Raw genomic sequence first — 16,243 nt, forward strand, 5'->3', positions numbered from 1 at the left:
AAGGGCTTAATAAATGAATGTATGAACAAAGGACTGAAGGACTCGGAGCTAGCCGACCTCAAGGGTACATTTACGAAACTAGACACAGTGTAAAATGCAGATGTTAACAAATTTATTTTTCCAAAAATAAGGTCTGTGGTAGTCTGATGGCCCCCAATCGCGAACGCTAAGGCGAGGAACATCTACTACCGGTCCCCAAGGAAACCTGAAAAAGGCGGCAGGCGGGGCTTGCGCTCCCGGACCCCACCTTCTTGCGTTCCTAGCTTTCCGCCTATAGGCCCGCCCCCTCTGGCCCTATATGCAAGTCTGATTGGTGAACTCTCTAATCCGTCTGAGCACCCGGGCTCCTATTGGATGAGCTGCTGAACGAGAGTAGCGTACTTCCCGGCGTTGGGAACGCGCAGCGGACGTAGGTCTGCCGCCATTGCGTTGAGAAGAAAGCGGCCGTCTGTGAGAGGCCCTGTGGGGGTGCGTTGCGGGCTTTAAGGGCTGGGCTGCAGGAGGCGTGATGGGGTCGGGCTGGATAACCGGAAGGTTGGGATGGGCCGGGCTGGGAGAACTCTGAGCAAAGCAGGACTGCAGGCCGGGGATGTCGATGTGTTGCTGCTGGGCTTGGGCCCTATTGCTCGTTACATTTTTTCTTTCTCTGTCTCCTAGATTCTCCGGGAATGGCCGGAGTATTTCCTTACCGAGGGCCGGGTAACCCGGTGCCCGGCCCTCTAGCTCCATTGCCAGATTACATGTCGGAGGAGAAGCTGCAAGAGAAAGGTGAAGAACGCGTGCGGGAGCGGCGCCTGCGGGCCGCGAGGCTTAGGGCGGGTGTGCGCCTGCGCGCAGCGGGTTTGCCTTTCCCCGTTTTGGCAAGGTTCAGAGCATAAGCTGCCCGCTCACTTATAGCCCCATTTATTTTCTCATCTAATTACGTGTTTAAAGGTGTCTGTTATTTACAGCCACTGATCCAAGCCATGGGGACGCAATTGCAATGGAAAAAAGAAAACCAAAAACCTGCCCTGTTGGGTGGAGTTGCAAGGAGGGATGTAGACAATAAAAAACTTAAGGATCTATAACAAAATTGCATAAATGTGATAAAGGAAAAAGTAAAGCAGAGTGAGATAAGAGAATTGTCAAGGAGTGCTCCTGTTATGCCCACCTCTAACTCCTACATCCTGACAGGGGCTTACCCTGGGATGAGACGTGGGGATGATTAGGGTAAGGGTGTGCAGTTGTTTAAACAGTTGTCTTTGTAGCCCGAAAATGGCAGCAATTACAGGCTAAGCGCTATGCGGAAAAACGGAAGTTTGGATTTGTGGATGCTCAGAAGGAAGACATGCCCCCAGAACATGTTAGGAAGATCATTCGAGACCATGGAGACATGACCAACAGGAAGTTTCGCCATGACAAAAGGGTCTACTTGGGGTAAGGAATCTCTTGGAATTTGGAGTATGGCCCTTTCCCCTTTTCCCTGTCCCGTAGGTTGCTATCCTGGATAGTTGCTCTGTCATTTTGCGACAAGAATCTTCTATGACAGCCCATCTTGGTGGTTAGAGGAGAAGAGAGGAAACTAGGATTCTGTGATATTTCCAGATATTCAATTATTCTCTTGATTGCCCTAATTTTTTTTCTTGACCTGGTACTAATTTATCTTGTTGAAGCTATGATAAGATGTCCCTATCTTTGGGTTGAAATCCAAAAGAGGACACTACATTCTTGTTACCTGTAACTCCTCAGTGAGCAGAATTCTGAGGTTCAGGATATTTAACTCCTGAGGCCTCTATACTCTTGTTTTTCTGTGGCTCCAAGCTGAGTGAATACAGGTATAAGTGCCTTAGCAAATCTCTTTTCCATTTGGATGTAAAAATGTTAGCCACTTAATAAACTAGTCAGATAGCTATTTTAAAAAAGATAGCCATAGATGTTTTGTTTATTTATTAAAAAAAAAATGTTTTTTGAGAACTGTGCTAGGGGCTAGGGATAGAGCAGTGACTAGAAAATAATGGCCTTTCTGGATCTTATGGTTTAGTGGCATTACAGATATGAGAAAGATTGTTACGATAAAATATGAGAATTATTTTATTATTTATGGGAAGGTACAGAGAGTAAATAGTCCAAAAGCTGTTTTTAGAGGGACACCTATTGATATAAAGGGACAGAAACCCAATATTGTAGACTGAAGTTTAAGAGCAAGAGTGGCACAATTGGAGGCTGGGGAACAGGGTTCTTGGTCAGGGAGGGCCTGTGTGCTACGTTTGAGAGTTTGGACTGTAAGGCAAGCTTTTCTGTGGAATGCTATACTGTGATAACTATGTGGCTTCTCTGCGGTACAGGTAGCAGAACACCTTGTCATTTATGTCCTCTCTCTCCCTCATGTTGCAGTGCCCTCAAGTACATGCCCCATGCAGTCCTCAAACTCCTGGAGAACATGCCTATGCCTTGGGAGCAGATTCGGGATGTGCCTGTGCTGTACCACATCACTGGAGCCATTTCTTTTGTCAATGAGATTCCCTGGGTCATTGAACCTGTTTACATCTCTCAGTGGGGGTACGAAGGGCTGGAATATGGTTGTTGCTGTTGTTGGCGCTGGTGATGGTAGTTGTGGTAGTTGTGGTGGTGGTGGTGGTGGTGATGATGGTGGTGGCGGCTCTGATGGTTGGGCGCAGTGGGTGGGAACCATAGTGTGACATTACTGACTTTTAGGTCAATGTGGATTATGATGCGTCGAGAAAAAAGAGACAGGAGGCATTTCAAGAGGATGCGTTTCCCCCCTTTTGATGATGAGGAGCCACCTTTGGACTATGCTGACAACATCCTAGATGTTGAACCACTGGAGGCCATTCAGCTAGAACTGGACCCTGAGGAGGATGCCCCTGTATTGGACTGGTTCTATGACCACCAGCCATTGAGGGACAGCCGGAAGTGAGTGGTGGTTGGAGTTTCTGTTCCTGTTAGACTTTTGAAAATCCAGAAGGAGTCCTGGGTGAGCAATAGGTAGAATGGCTTGGCTAGGTATTCTTCCTGACATAGGCCTATGTTTCTTTCCTAGGTATGTGAATGGCTCTACTTACCAGCGCTGGCAGTTCACACTGCCCATGATGTCTACTCTCTACCGCCTGGCCAATCAGCTCCTGACAGACTTGGTAGATGACAACTACTTCTATCTGTTTGATCTGAAGGCCTTCTTTACCTCCAAAGCACTCAATATGGCTATTCCTGGAGGCCCCAAATTTGAACCTCTTGTTCGAGACATCAATCTCCAGTAAGTTGGAGATACTAGGGATTATAGGCACCTTGGGTTGAATAAAATCTAATCTTGATCCTGTTGTAGTTTCCAAATTCCCCAGTTAGTCTGCTCATCTTTAATTTTGTGCCCTAGGGATGAAGATTGGAATGAATTCAACGATATTAACAAGATCATCATCCGGCAGCCTATCCGCACTGAATACAAGATTGCTTTTCCTTACCTGTACAACAACCTTCCACACCATGTCCACCTTACCTGGTGAGAGCTGAAGCAATGGTGGGGGGAAAGAGAGGGTTGGGCCAGGGCCAGAGAACCTGAGCTTGCTTACTCTTCTTTCATTTTAGGTACCACACTCCTAATGTTGTGTTCATCAAAACTGAGGATCCTGATCTCCCAGCTTTCTACTTTGATCCTTTGATCAACCCAATTTCTCATAGGCACTCCGTCAAGGTGAGAAGAGGGAATGTTTGACCTTAGTTGATGTTGTTGTTCTTTTTTTTTTTTTAAAGATTTTTTAAAAAGATTTTATTTATTTATTTGTCAGAGACAGAGCAGAAGCAGGGGAAGCAGGTCCCTGATGGGCAAGGATGTGGGACTCGATCCCAGAATCCCTGGGATCATGATCTGAGCCAAAGGCAGATGCTTAACCAACTGAGCCATGCAGGCATCCCTGACCTTAGTACTTTGAAGAGAAATTTCCTGGCTGGCTGAAGTGTTACTAGATAAAAATTCAGCTAAGGGAGACATGTTTGTCATCCTGTTTAGTGTTCCCTTGAGCTTTTTTTTTTTTTTTTAAAGATTTTATTTATTTATTTGACAGAGATCACAAGTAGGCAGAGAGGCAGGCAGAGAGAGGGGGAAAGAGAGAGACAGATCAGGCTCCCTGCTGAGCAGAGAGCCCGATGTGGGGCTTGATCCCAGGACCCTGGGATCATGATCTGAGCCGAAGGCAGAGGCTTTAACCCTCTGAGCCACCCAGGCGCCCCCAAAGGCAGAGGCTTTAACCCACTGAGCCACCCAGGCGCCCCGAGCTTTTTTTTTTTTTTAAGATTTTATTTATTTATTTGACAGAGACACAGCAAGAGAGGGAACACAAGCAGAGGGAGTGGGAGAGGGAGAAGCAGGCTTCCCGCCAAGCAGGGAGCCTGATGCAGGGCTTGATCCCAGGACTCTGGGATCATGACCTGAGGCAAAAGCAGATGCTTAATGACTGAGCCACGCAGGCGTCCCAATCCCCTTGAGCTTTAAGCTAATTTGACAGTTCAACATTTGGCTCAAACTAAGTTACTGGTATAATCTGGGTTTCTGTGATTGGGACATATCTGTAGTATATTCTGGTCTGTTTGCATTTTGGGTTTCTTCCAGTCCTGTTATTGAAATATAGTTCATATACACATAAAACTCACTCATTTTAAGTGTACAATTCAGTGGTTTTTAGTTTGTTCACGAAGTAGTTCAGCCATTCCCAGAGGCAATTTTCGAACCTTTTCATCGTCCCAGAAATCCCCATACCATTAGCAGTCACTCTGTTTCCCTTGAACCTCTCTTCCTTGGGAGGCAAATCTATAGATTTGCCTATTCTGGAGATTTTATATAAATGGGATCTTGCAGTATGTAGTCTTTTGTGATTGGCCTTTTACACTTGGAGTAATGTTTTTGATGTTTACCTATGTTCCATAGTGTTCTTAACAGACCTCCTTAACCTAGCATAGTTTTTTGTGTTTATTTAAGGTATTGGGGCTCTTTTGGGAGACCTTTGGTGGTGAGCCAGTGGGGTGTGAGGAGTGATGCTTGCATTCCTGGTTGGTCCTGACTTGTTCTCTGTTCCCTTGGCCCTTTTTGCCCTGGCCCTTTAGGGCTTCTCTTGTCTGGCAGCGCAGTTTCCATGGTAGATGGAGCCATTGTGCTTGGCCCCAGAGAGTTTCCCTCTCATCCCAACTCTCTGCCCAGTTCAGTGGGAGCTGAACCCTTGGGGGTTCTTCTTTCAGAGCCAGGAACCGTTGCCTGATGATGATGAGGAGTTTGAGCTCCCAGAGTTTGTGGAGCCCTTCCTGAAAGACACACCCCTCTACACAGACAATACAGCCAATGGTATTGCTCTGCTCTGGGCCCCACGGCCTTTCAACTTACGCTCTGGTCGCACCCGCCGCGCCCTGGACATCCCCCTTGTCAAGAACTGGTAAGACTGCCTGGGGGGATGGTAGTAGATGTATAGGAGAAAAGATCCCAACTGGGTGGGCATGCAGCCTTTCCCATGGGCTAGCTCTGGTTGGCTTGTTTTTCCCAGGTATCGGGAGCATTGTCCTGCCGGACAGCCTGTGAAAGTGAGAGTCTCCTACCAGAAACTGCTGAAGTACTATGTGCTGAATGCCCTGAAGCACCGGCCTCCTAAAGCCCAAAAGAAGAGGTAGGGTGCCTGAGAGTCATTGCCCAGACTTCTTTCGTTCCAGAGTTAACCAGGAAGCTAACTCTTCCTCTCCCATTTATTTCCACTCCAGGTACCTGTTTCGCTCCTTCAAAGCCACCAAATTCTTCCAGTCCACAAAGCTGGACTGGGTGGAGGTGGGGCTGCAGGTGTGCCGCCAGGGCTACAACATGCTCAACCTTCTCATTCACCGGAAAAACCTCAACTATCTGCACCTGGATTACAACTTCAACCTTAAACCTGTCAAGACCCTCACCACCAAGGTGTGTGCATTGTGTCTCAGGGATCTGCTTGAGGGGTGGACTGGTTTTGCTCTTTCGAAGGCGTCCCTCCAGTGGGGACCATTGCTGATCAATGTTTTTTCTATTCCTGGCACCTTCTCCAGGAAAGAAAGAAATCTCGTTTCGGAAATGCTTTCCATCTGTGTCGAGAAGTTCTGCGTTTAACCAAGCTGGTGGTGGATAGTCACGTGCAGTATCGATTGGGCAATGTGGATGCCTTCCAGGTGAGGCTAGGTAGCCCTGATCCCTGCCCCTGGTAGGGAAGCTGAAAGAAGCCTGAGCTAATCGTGGAGCTGGCTCTAGCTTAAAGCCCGATGGGGTCGTTGTGTTGCAGCTGGCAGATGGCTTGCAGTATATCTTTGCTCACGTGGGGCAGCTGACGGGCATGTACCGGTACAAATACAAGCTGATGCGGCAGATTCGCATGTGCAAGGACCTGAAGCATCTCATCTATTACCGCTTCAACACGGTGGGACCCTGCCCTCGTACTCCCACTTTCTCTATCCAGTTCCTTTATTCATTCATTCACTCATGGCAGGCAGTGAGGGGGTGGGGTAGTGGGGTAGTGGGACAGGGAGAGAATCTTAAGCAGGCTTCACACTAGGGCGTAGCCTGATGCAGGGCTCCATCTCAGGACCCTGAGTTTCAGATCCAGTTTAATTTTTAGGTCTAGTCAGGGCTTTTAACTGGGACTGAGTTAGAGGCTCTAAGTGTATTGTTATCTGCCCTCACCTTATGAATTATAACTTCCCTCAAAGCTGTCTTTTTTTCCCCCCTTTTTAAAGATTTTATTTATTTGCCAGAGAGCGAGTGTGCACGCGCAAGCAGGGGGAGTGGAAGGCAGAGGGAGAAGCAGACTCCCTGTGAGCTGAGAGCCCGATGCGGGAGTCGATCCCAGGATCCTGGAATTATGACCTTAGCCGCAGGCAGATGCTTAACTGACTGAGCCACCCAGGCATCCCAAAAGCTGCCTTTAAAGAGAGAATCTGAGTTACTGGTTTTTGCCTTAGAATTTTTCATTTACTATATTTCAGATGTTGAGGTCGCAGAGTTTGCCTCTTTTTCACTCTGTTGTCTAAGATGTGTTCCTCTTGATCCCACCTATGTGTGGTTTCCTTTGGTTCTCTAAATGAATTGCTAACTTATGTTCTTGATTTCTGCTTGGGACCATAGGGCCCTGTAGGGAAGGGCCCTGGCTGTGGCTTCTGGGCTGCCGGCTGGCGGGTCTGGCTGTTTTTCATGCGTGGCATCACCCCTCTGCTGGAGCGGTGGCTGGGCAACCTCCTGGCCCGACAGTTCGAAGGTGAGTGGTTTTCTCTGTGTCCCGCTTGTGTTTTATTGTTGCTTCACAGGTAGATCGTATGTTCCCTTTGTATCCCCTTCCCTTGTTTGAGTCTGAGAATCCCTTCCTGCTTGATTGCCTCTAAGAGGTCCCATTCTCCAGTGATTCTGACCTAGTATTTGGTTTCTTGGGCTTCTTTCTGGGGCCTTTAGGACATTTTGCATTTGTAGGATGGAAATTTCTTGGAAGCATAGTTGTGAATGTCTTGGGATAGCTTGTCTTTTTTGCATGTGTCAGGTGTGTGGACACTGTTTATACTTTTTGATTTCAGTGTAACCGTGATTGATGAGGGTGCGTGATGGTAGAGACCGATTAAAAGCAATGAATCTTGCTTTTAATCAATTTTACTCCTAGGTCGACACTCTAAGGGGGTGGCAAAAACTGTTACAAAGCAGCGAGTGGAGTCGCATTTTGACCTTGAGCTTCGGGCAGCCGTCATGCATGACATTCTAGACATGATGCCTGAGGGAATCAAACAGAATAAGGCCCGGACGATCCTGCAGCATCTCAGTGAAGCCTGGCGCTGCTGGAAAGCTAACATTCCCTGGAAGGTGGGTGTCGCCTCAACTCGGGGAAGGCATGGACATCATCTTCCTGGGGGTGGGATTAGTACTCCTGGGCTCCCTTTGGGAGTTGTGTGGTTGCTATCACTTTTTCATTGTGCCTTTTGTACTTTCAGGTACCTGGGCTGCCAACACCTATAGAGAATATGATCCTTCGATATGTGAAGGCCAAGGCTGATTGGTGGACCAACACTGCCCACTACAACCGAGAACGGATCCGCCGTGGAGCCACTGTGGACAAGACTGTTTGCAAAAAGAACCTGGGCCGCCTCACTCGGCTCTATCTGAAGGCAGAACAGGAGCGACAGCACAACTACCTGAAGGTTAGGCAGCTTAGGCTAGGCTGTGGGGAGTGGGCAGAGGGATAGATTGCAGAGTTGGGACCATGCCTAGTCCATAGGGATTAGGCTATGGTGGGAGGCTGATTATCATGTCTGTTTCACAGGATGGGCCATACATCACAGCAGAGGAAGCGGTGGCAGTGTATACCACCACTGTGCATTGGTTGGAGAGCCGGAGGTTCTCACCCATCCCATTCCCCCCACTCTCCTACAAACATGACACCAAGTTGCTCATCTTGGCGTTGGAGCGGCTCAAGGAAGCTTACAGGTGAGGGGTAGAGTAGGTGGATTCCTCCGGAAGGTGAGAGCAGGGAGATCAGCGTCATTGTCAGAGCCCAAAGGAAGGATGTTTAGCCTCAGTCCTTTCTGGGTTTGGCTTCCTCTTGTTTTCCCATTCATCTTTCCTGTTTCCTTGTCAGTGTGAAGTCTCGGTTAAACCAGTCTCAGAGGGAGGAGCTAGGTCTGATCGAGCAAGCCTATGACAACCCCCACGAGGCATTGTCCCGCATCAAGCGTCACCTCCTCACACAGAGAGCCTTTAAAGAAGTGAGTAAGCTGGCCTCCAAGTGTGCTGTTGGCTGCGCTATTCATTCATGGCATCCAGGGTATTGGGTTGCCTCAGGTGATTGGTGGATCCGAGTAAGCCAGCTTCCCTGTCCCGCAGGTGGGCATTGAGTTCATGGATCTCTACAGCCACCTGGTGCCCGTATATGACGTGGAGCCGCTGGAGAAGATCACTGATGCCTACCTAGACCAGTACCTTTGGTATGAAGCTGACAAGCGCCGCCTTTTCCCGCCCTGGATCAAGCCTGCTGACACAGAACCACCTCCTCTGCTTGTTTACAAGTGGTGTCAAGGTAAAGCTTTTCTGGTTTTGTCCTTGGGGATTGAGGTGAATTGGGTTAATTTGAAGTGAATTGAGTTGTACATCAAAATTCTCATCCAGGCTGTGTAATTAGTTTATTCTCTTGCTGCATAGTGCCAGGGAAATAGCGTTGATGTTAAATCAAGCAAAGCTGACACTCTTAGCAGTCCAGGTGAATGAGTGGAGTGGGACAAGGTTATGGATTGTGATAGGGACTGCAGGCACTAGCCTTGGAAGGGAATTTCTAACCTGCTGGAGACTTGTCTGCCTACTCCTCAGGCATCAATAATCTGCAGGATGTGTGGGAGACAAGTGAGGGTGAGTGCAATGTCATGCTGGAATCACGCTTTGAGAAGATGTATGAAAAGATCGACTTGACCCTGCTTAACAGACTGCTGCGACTCATCGTAGACCACAACATAGCTGACTACATGACAGCCAAGAACAACGTTGTCATCAATTATAAGGTGTGTCTTAGGGGCAGGGTATCAAGGAATTGGGGAGGGGTGTGTCTGGCTCTCTAAGGTAGGATTTGCTGAGGGGAGGACCAAGGAGGATGGACCCCAGAGAGGCCTGAGACATGGCCATGAGTTTAGAATTGTTCAGAGTTGGGGGCACCTGGGTGTCTCAGTGGGTTGAGCCTTTGCCTTCAGCTCAGGTCATGATCCCAGGGTTCTGGGATCAAGTCCCACATCAGGCTCTCTGCTCAGCGGGGAGTCTGCTTCTGCTCCCTCCCCCCTCTTCTGCCTGCCTCTGTGCCTACTTGTGATCTCTGTTTGTCTAATTAATTAATTAAAAAAAAAGAATTGTTCAGAGTTGTAAATCTTTCTTTCTAGGACATGAACCATACAAATTCCTACGGGATCATTAGAGGTCTGCAGTTTGCCTCATTCATTGTGCAGTACTATGGCTTGGTGATGGATTTGCTGGTGCTAGGACTGCACCGGGCCAGTGAGATGGCTGGGCCCCCTCAGATGCCAAATGACTTCCTCAGTTTCCAGGACATAGCCACGGAGGCTGCCCACCCCATCCGTCTCTTCTGCAGATACATCGATCGTATCCACATTTTCTTTAGGTGAGGGCTTGCCTGGATTTGTATCCTTGCAGGGCACTGAGGCATATGCCCAGCCTCTGGACGTAGCTCTTGTAACTTAGTTGAATTATGGTGGGTTGAGGCTTTAAAATGGAATGAAGTCCTATGCGTCGGGTGGGGGTTGGAGGTGAGCTTTTACTGCAGAGCTGTAGGGCTCATGGGTCCCAGGTTGTATCAGTCTCAGCACCGCGTGTTGCCCGGTACAGGTTCACAGCAGATGAGGCTCGGGACCTGATCCAGCGTTACCTGACAGAGCACCCTGACCCCAACAACGAAAATATCGTTGGCTATAATAACAAGAAGTGCTGGCCCCGAGATGCCCGCATGCGCCTCATGAAGCATGATGTCAACTTGTGAGTCTAAGTTGGGGCTACGGGAGCTGGAAGGACATCAGCCTGAGAGACCCAGAGAACAGAGGGAATTTATGAGGTTGTGTCCTGGGTGGGAGGAGTGTACTCTGTAGAATATTTGTGAGTCTGGCCTTCTGAGGGAGGTTCCTTCAGGTTCCAGGAGACTTACGTGACCGTATGTTCCCTGTGAGTAGGGGTCGAGCAGTGTTCTGGGACATCAAGAACCGTCTTCCACGGTCAGTGACTACAGTTCAGTGGGAGAACAGCTTCGTGTCTGTGTACAGTAAGGACAACCCCAACCTACTGTTCAACATGTGTGGCTTTGAGTGCCGCATCCTACCTAAATGCCGCACCAGCTATGAGGAGTTCACCCACAAGGATGGGGTCTGGAACCTACAGAATGAGGTACAGTCTGGAAAGGGGCTTGGAGCAGCATTACCACCCCTGTACCTCTGGGCTGCATGGGGGTGAGGAACACCACACCTTTTCGTTATCGATTGAGCCTTGTTGGTTGGAGTTGAGTGGGGGGGCGGGGGTCAGAGTTGGGCCTTGCTTCTGTGGCAATATCAGAGACAAATTAACCTTGACCATATGGTTTAGGTTACTAAGGAGCGGACAGCTCAGTGTTTCTTGCGTGTGGATGATGAGTCAATGCAGCGCTTCCACAACCGTGTGCGTCAAATTCTGATGGCCTCTGGCTCCACCACCTTCACCAAGGTATATAAAGCCTAGCTTGCCCCATGTTCCCTGTCCATCTCCAGTCCCTTTCATCTCTTCCTCTGGTTGGTTCTTGTTCCCAGCTTTTCTCAGTGTACCAGTTTCCATGTTTATGGTATGCAGCTTAGGATGTCAAATAGCTCAGGTACTTTCTGAGAATGCCCTGTAGGGAATGTGCAGCCTAGTTCTCTGTAGTTGTGATGACTCTAAATTAACAACAGAAGGTTGGTTCTTTAATTTGAAAAAAATTTTCATTTTTCTCATCTTACCAGAGGGTTATCGTTTATTCACATAGTTTGTCTTTTAACCAATAACTGTGTGTATGTTAAAAAGCAAGCATAACTAGCTATCTCAGTGTTTATTCTCCCTTTCAGTTGCTTCCGAAGGCCCAGCTGAAGGCTGGAATTGAGAGAGTAATTTGGGGATTTGTTAACTGTGTATACTTAAGTTTATGTAAGGTTTAAAAAGCCACCTTGCGGGCACCTGGGTGGCTCAGTCATTAAGCGACTGCCTTCAGCTCAGGTCATGATCCCAGAGCCCTGTGATCGAGTCCCACATCAGGCTCCATGCTCGGTGGGGGTCTCCTTCTCCCTCTGACCCTCTCCCCTCTCATGCGCTCTCGCTCTCTCGTGCTTACTCGTTTTCTCTCACTCTCTCCCCAATAAGTAAAATCTTTTAAAAAAATAACCATATATTCTTTAAAAAAAAAAAAAAAAAAAAAGCCACCTTGCTCTTCTTGCTGTCTTTCCATGCTGCCATAATGGTGCCCATAATGCCAAAAAGAGAGGGAAGTGCTAGGTTCTTTTATTTATTTATTTATTTATTTATTTATTTGTCAGGGAGAGAGAGAGAGCGAGCAGACAGAGTGGCAGGCAGAGGCAGAGAGAGAAGCTTCTCCCTCTGCCTCTGCCTGCTGGAAAGAGAGAAAAGAAGAGAAAACTTTTATCTTTTTAGGTTGGTTTATTTCCTCCAAGGGCCGGATATTAGGAATTATGTAACTCATTCATTCCATTGGTGTTTGTTGATAACTACTGTGTTGAAGGCTCTGCACACTACACGTAAGATAGAGTCTCTGCTTTTGTTGAGTTGGCCTGCCTAGTTGGAGAGACACATCCATGGATAGGAGAACTATAACAGGATGTAGTGTTTATAGAGCTATTGTATTATTTGGGAATCTTTGAGAAGACTTAGGTTAATGTTTCTAGCCCAGTGAGGGAGAGGAAGGGCTTCCTGGAAGAAGTAACGTGATGAGGCAGGTGAGGGAGGGCATTCCTTCAGCCTTATTCCGGAAGAGGAAATTAGCATGATATGTGTGGGGCTATACAAGGCTCAGGTTTATTGGGGTATGGTTGTTGAGTTGGGAATGTTGGGATACAGGGGCGGGATAGATAAGCAAGAGCCAGATCCTGGAGGGTATTGCATGCCTTGTTAAGAATCCTGTGAGGGGTGCCTGGGTGGCTCAGTGGGTTAAGCCTCTGCCTTAGGCTCAGGTCCTGGTCCCAGGGTCCTAGGATCGAGCCCCGCATCTGGCTCTCTGCTCAGCAGGGAGCCTGCTTCTTCCTCTTTCTGTCTGCCTCTCTGCCTGTTTGTGATCTGTGTCAAATAAATAAAAACTTAAAAAAAAAAAAAAAAAATCCTGTGAGGGTCTTAGGTGTAAGAGCAACTTTTCCAGATTTCTGTGTTAGGTATGATTCTTCTTGCAGCTGTGAGGAGGATGGGTTTGGGATGGGGTAGAAAATCAGGTTTGGGGTTTGGAGGTCCTGAATTACCAATGACAGTGATGACAACAGTGAGGGGACAGGAGTAGATCTGATAAGTAGTTAGCAGGTAAAGTCAGCAGAGCCTCATTTTGGTGAAATGCCAGAGGGAAAGGAGAGTAACAGTTTTGGGCATGGCTGACTAGGTAGATATTAGCACTACCACCTGGAAGAGTACAGGAAGAAGAGCAGATTTAGGAGGGAAGATAAATGGATTTAGTTGAGGATGTAACAAGTTCGAGGTTCCTGGGAACATCCAGATGGAGGTGTTTGGCAGGCATTTATTATATCCTTTTTCTTCTGTTCCAAGGTAAGTATATATGCATGTGTGTGTGTGTGTGTGTGTTTTCCACCTTAAATTGATAGTCTTTTTTCAGATTTGCTGAAAAATAATTTGGACTTTAAGTTTTTGAGGGAGAAATGAGGTGAGAAAGAGCAGTGAGGGGTAATTTCAAGGCTCCTGTAGGATGTCCAAATGGAGATATTTTGCAATCTGAAGCTTGGAAGAGATGTCTAGGCGGAAGATGTAGATTTAGGAGTCTGTCGAAGGTGGTGGTTTAAAGTTCAAGAGTAAGCAAGATTGACTAGGTCAGGTGTAAGGAAGGAAGAGCAGAAGGATGAATTTGGAACCATAGGAAACACTGAGAAGCAGTGTGGCCAGACTGGGAGAGTGCCAGCTCATCAGAGCCAAGGATGTCAGGAATTGAGGCGGGCATTTAAGGGTGTCAGTTGCCTAAGAGTGTTTTAGTTAGATAAGGCCTAAAAAGTATCCATTGGATTTGGCGGTCAGGACGTCATTGGTGACCTTAGCAAGAGCTGTTTCAGAAATAGTGGGGAGAGAAGCCAGATTGCAGTGGGTGAGGCTTTATGGGAAATAAGGGAGTGGAGACAGCAAGGACTGGCGACTTGCCAGAGCTGGAGTAAAAGGAAGATGGACATAATACGCCACCTAGAGGGAGATCTAAGCCAAGGCACTATTTTTGAATGGGATTGGCTTGAGGATGTTCCCATTAGGGAGCCAGCGGACAGTTCAGGGTACAGCAGACCAGTGTGGTAAGTAATGGAGCAGTGTTCCCAAGTGTTGAATGTGGGGATACAGTAAAGGACAGGCAGAGGGAAATATCCTCTGAACCTAAAAGAAAAGAGGTCTGGACAGGTATGAATATAAAGTTGAGTGGGAAATTATAATCTTGAATTTTTCAGTTTTGCCTGGGTTGGACTTGAGCATGGTTGTGAGGGAATAATAGGATTGTTGAAGAAATTGTGCCCCAGGTGGGTATCAGGAAAATGAGGACAACTCTTGAGTGTGAGTTCTTCCCAGAAATACTTAGCTACTCAGTGACAGGATGGACAAAGTCCATCATATCATGGCAGTGAGGTGATTCAGGATTGGGGTTTGCCAGAGGATTGTTGTGGAGTGGTGAGGGATTGGATGCAGGGAGATCCAGAGTGCTGGCTTCTTTTGGGATCCTGGATTTGTTTGGATGGGCATGGTGGGTAGGAAGAGACCAGATGAGGCCAGAGGTCTTGGGAGAAAGTGTAGGGATCAAAGGAGTAGATAGATAGGTTAGAGGTGAGAACCTGAGAGGTCAGAGCCTGTGAGGTCAGAGATTAGGGAAGCGGTTTAGAAGCAGTTAGAAGGACAGGTTCTGGAGTCCAGTCAGGTTCAGATCATAGCTCTGTCACATAACTAGTTGGGATTTTGGGATAAGGCCCCACTTTGGGCCTTAGTTCTTTTCATAAAGTGGGGATACTGATGATGACGTGCCTGGCTGGCTCAGTTAGAAGAACATGCAACTCTTGATCTCAGGATTGTGAATTTGAGCCCCAACTTGGGTTACAGATTACTTAAATTTTTTAAAAATGGGGAGGGGTGCCTGGGTGGCTCAGATGGTTGAGTATCTGCCTTCAGCTCAGGTCATGATCTCCAGGTTTTGGGAGAGAGCCACGTGTCAGGCTCCCAGCTCAGTGGGGAGGCTGCTTTTCCCTCTCCCCCTGCTTGTGGTCTGTCTGTCTCTCCCTTTTGGGAAAAAAGTCTTTAAAAAAAAAAGGGGGGGGTGGGGATGCTGAGGGGCAGCTAGGTGGCTCAGTTAAGCTTCTGACTCTTGATTTCGGCTCAGGTCATGATCTCAGAACCCTGAGATCAAGCCAGGGCTCCCCTCTCAGTGGGGAGTCGACTGCTTCTCTCTCTCCCCCCACCTCTCAGATATTTTTTAAAAATGGGGATATGGGGTGTCTGGGTGCCTCACTGGGTAGAGCCTCTGCTTTCGGCTCAGGTCATGATCTCAGGGTCCTGGGATTGAGCCCCGCATCAGGCTCTCTGCTCAACAGGGAGCCTGCTTCCCCCTCCCCCTCTGCCTCTCTGCCTACTTGTGACTTCTCTCCCTGTCAAATAAATAAATAAAAAATCTTTTAAAAGATGGGAATACTGAATGTGTTATCTAGTTCAGGGGGCTTTTGTGAGAATTAATATAGTAAGTTATATTCAATAAATTGCTTAGTGAAGGTTTGCCATCATTAATTGGAGGAATCAGGGATTATGATCAGATAATAGAATATAGGGATTTATTTCTTGAGGTGTGTTAAGGCAAAGTACTTGGAATAAAATTTCTTGGTCTTCCAGTCTCGATAGAGGGAAATATCCAGTAGGGTAAGAGGTGGCTGAATCTTAAGGTCCTCTAAAATGTCCTTCCTCCTTGGAGGCTTGCAATCATCGCTGCCACTACCACTTTAGATCCTTCCGTCATTCTTGCTTTAGGTGTATGTAGCACACTAGCTGGAACTTGGAGATAGGACCGTTCCCTTCAGTCCTAGCTATAAAATAAGGCTGGGACATTTAAGCAAGGTTTTGGTGAGGGCCAGGAATAATAGAAGGAAAACAGAAATGGACTTGGATAGTCTGACTTACGAGGAACAGTCTGCTTAGCTTCCGTTTGGGAAGGGCCTTGTGGCTACGTTCCTGCTTGGTTTCCTGCCTTCCTACTCTGCTTCCCTCACCAGGGAATCCCTTTCTGCATGTCCAGATGACTTGAAGTCTAAAGCCAGAGGGACAGGGGTGCCTGGGTGGGGCACCTGGGCAGCTCAGTCTCTTAGGCATCTGCCTTTGGCTCAGGTCATGGTCTGGTCCTGGGGTCAAGCCCCACATCGGGCTCTGTGGTGGGTGGGGAGCCTGCTTCTCCCTCCCAGCCCCCCACTCATGCTCTTTCTTGCTGTCTTTCTCTTAAAAAAAAAAAAAAAAAATATATATATATATATATATATATATATATAC

The 16,243-nt window shown here is 47.7% G+C and overlaps 1 protein-coding gene across 1 annotated transcript in view; it reads left to right on the top strand.

Annotated features, from left to right (window-relative positions):
* The first annotated feature begins 403 nt into the window (after positions 1–403).
* Positions 404–16,243, top strand: part of LOC111151264 (pre-mRNA processing factor 8) — a 35,618-nt gene continuing 19,778 nt past the window's right edge. Inside the window, exons 1-24 of the mRNA XM_022509137.1 lie at positions 404–468; positions 658–768; positions 1,248–1,416; positions 2,374–2,538; positions 2,695–2,913; positions 3,041–3,253; positions 3,371–3,496; positions 3,583–3,688; positions 5,227–5,417; positions 5,526–5,645; positions 5,737–5,926; positions 6,049–6,168; positions 6,279–6,413; positions 7,118–7,247; positions 7,641–7,837; positions 7,966–8,172; positions 8,295–8,458; positions 8,610–8,736; positions 8,855–9,047; positions 9,335–9,522; positions 9,892–10,130; positions 10,355–10,501; positions 10,693–10,903; positions 11,099–11,215. Coding sequence (XP_022364845.1) covers positions 669–768; positions 1,248–1,416; positions 2,374–2,538; positions 2,695–2,913; positions 3,041–3,253; positions 3,371–3,496; positions 3,583–3,688; positions 5,227–5,417; positions 5,526–5,645; positions 5,737–5,926; positions 6,049–6,168; positions 6,279–6,413; positions 7,118–7,247; positions 7,641–7,837; positions 7,966–8,172; positions 8,295–8,458; positions 8,610–8,736; positions 8,855–9,047; positions 9,335–9,522; positions 9,892–10,130; positions 10,355–10,501; positions 10,693–10,903; positions 11,099–11,215 — 3,774 coding nt within the window. The 5' untranslated portion in view covers positions 404–468; positions 658–668. The remainder of the gene's footprint in view (positions 469–657; positions 769–1,247; positions 1,417–2,373; positions 2,539–2,694; positions 2,914–3,040; positions 3,254–3,370; positions 3,497–3,582; positions 3,689–5,226; positions 5,418–5,525; positions 5,646–5,736; positions 5,927–6,048; positions 6,169–6,278; positions 6,414–7,117; positions 7,248–7,640; positions 7,838–7,965; positions 8,173–8,294; positions 8,459–8,609; positions 8,737–8,854; positions 9,048–9,334; positions 9,523–9,891; positions 10,131–10,354; positions 10,502–10,692; positions 10,904–11,098; positions 11,216–16,243) is intronic.

Source organism: Enhydra lutris, unplaced genomic scaffold (assembly GCF_002288905.1).
Source record: "Enhydra lutris kenyoni isolate GAN:26980312 unplaced genomic scaffold, ASM228890v2 scaffoldscaffold26, whole genome shotgun sequence".
NCBI classification, from domain to species: Eukaryota; Metazoa; Chordata; class Mammalia; order Carnivora; family Mustelidae; genus Enhydra; species Enhydra lutris.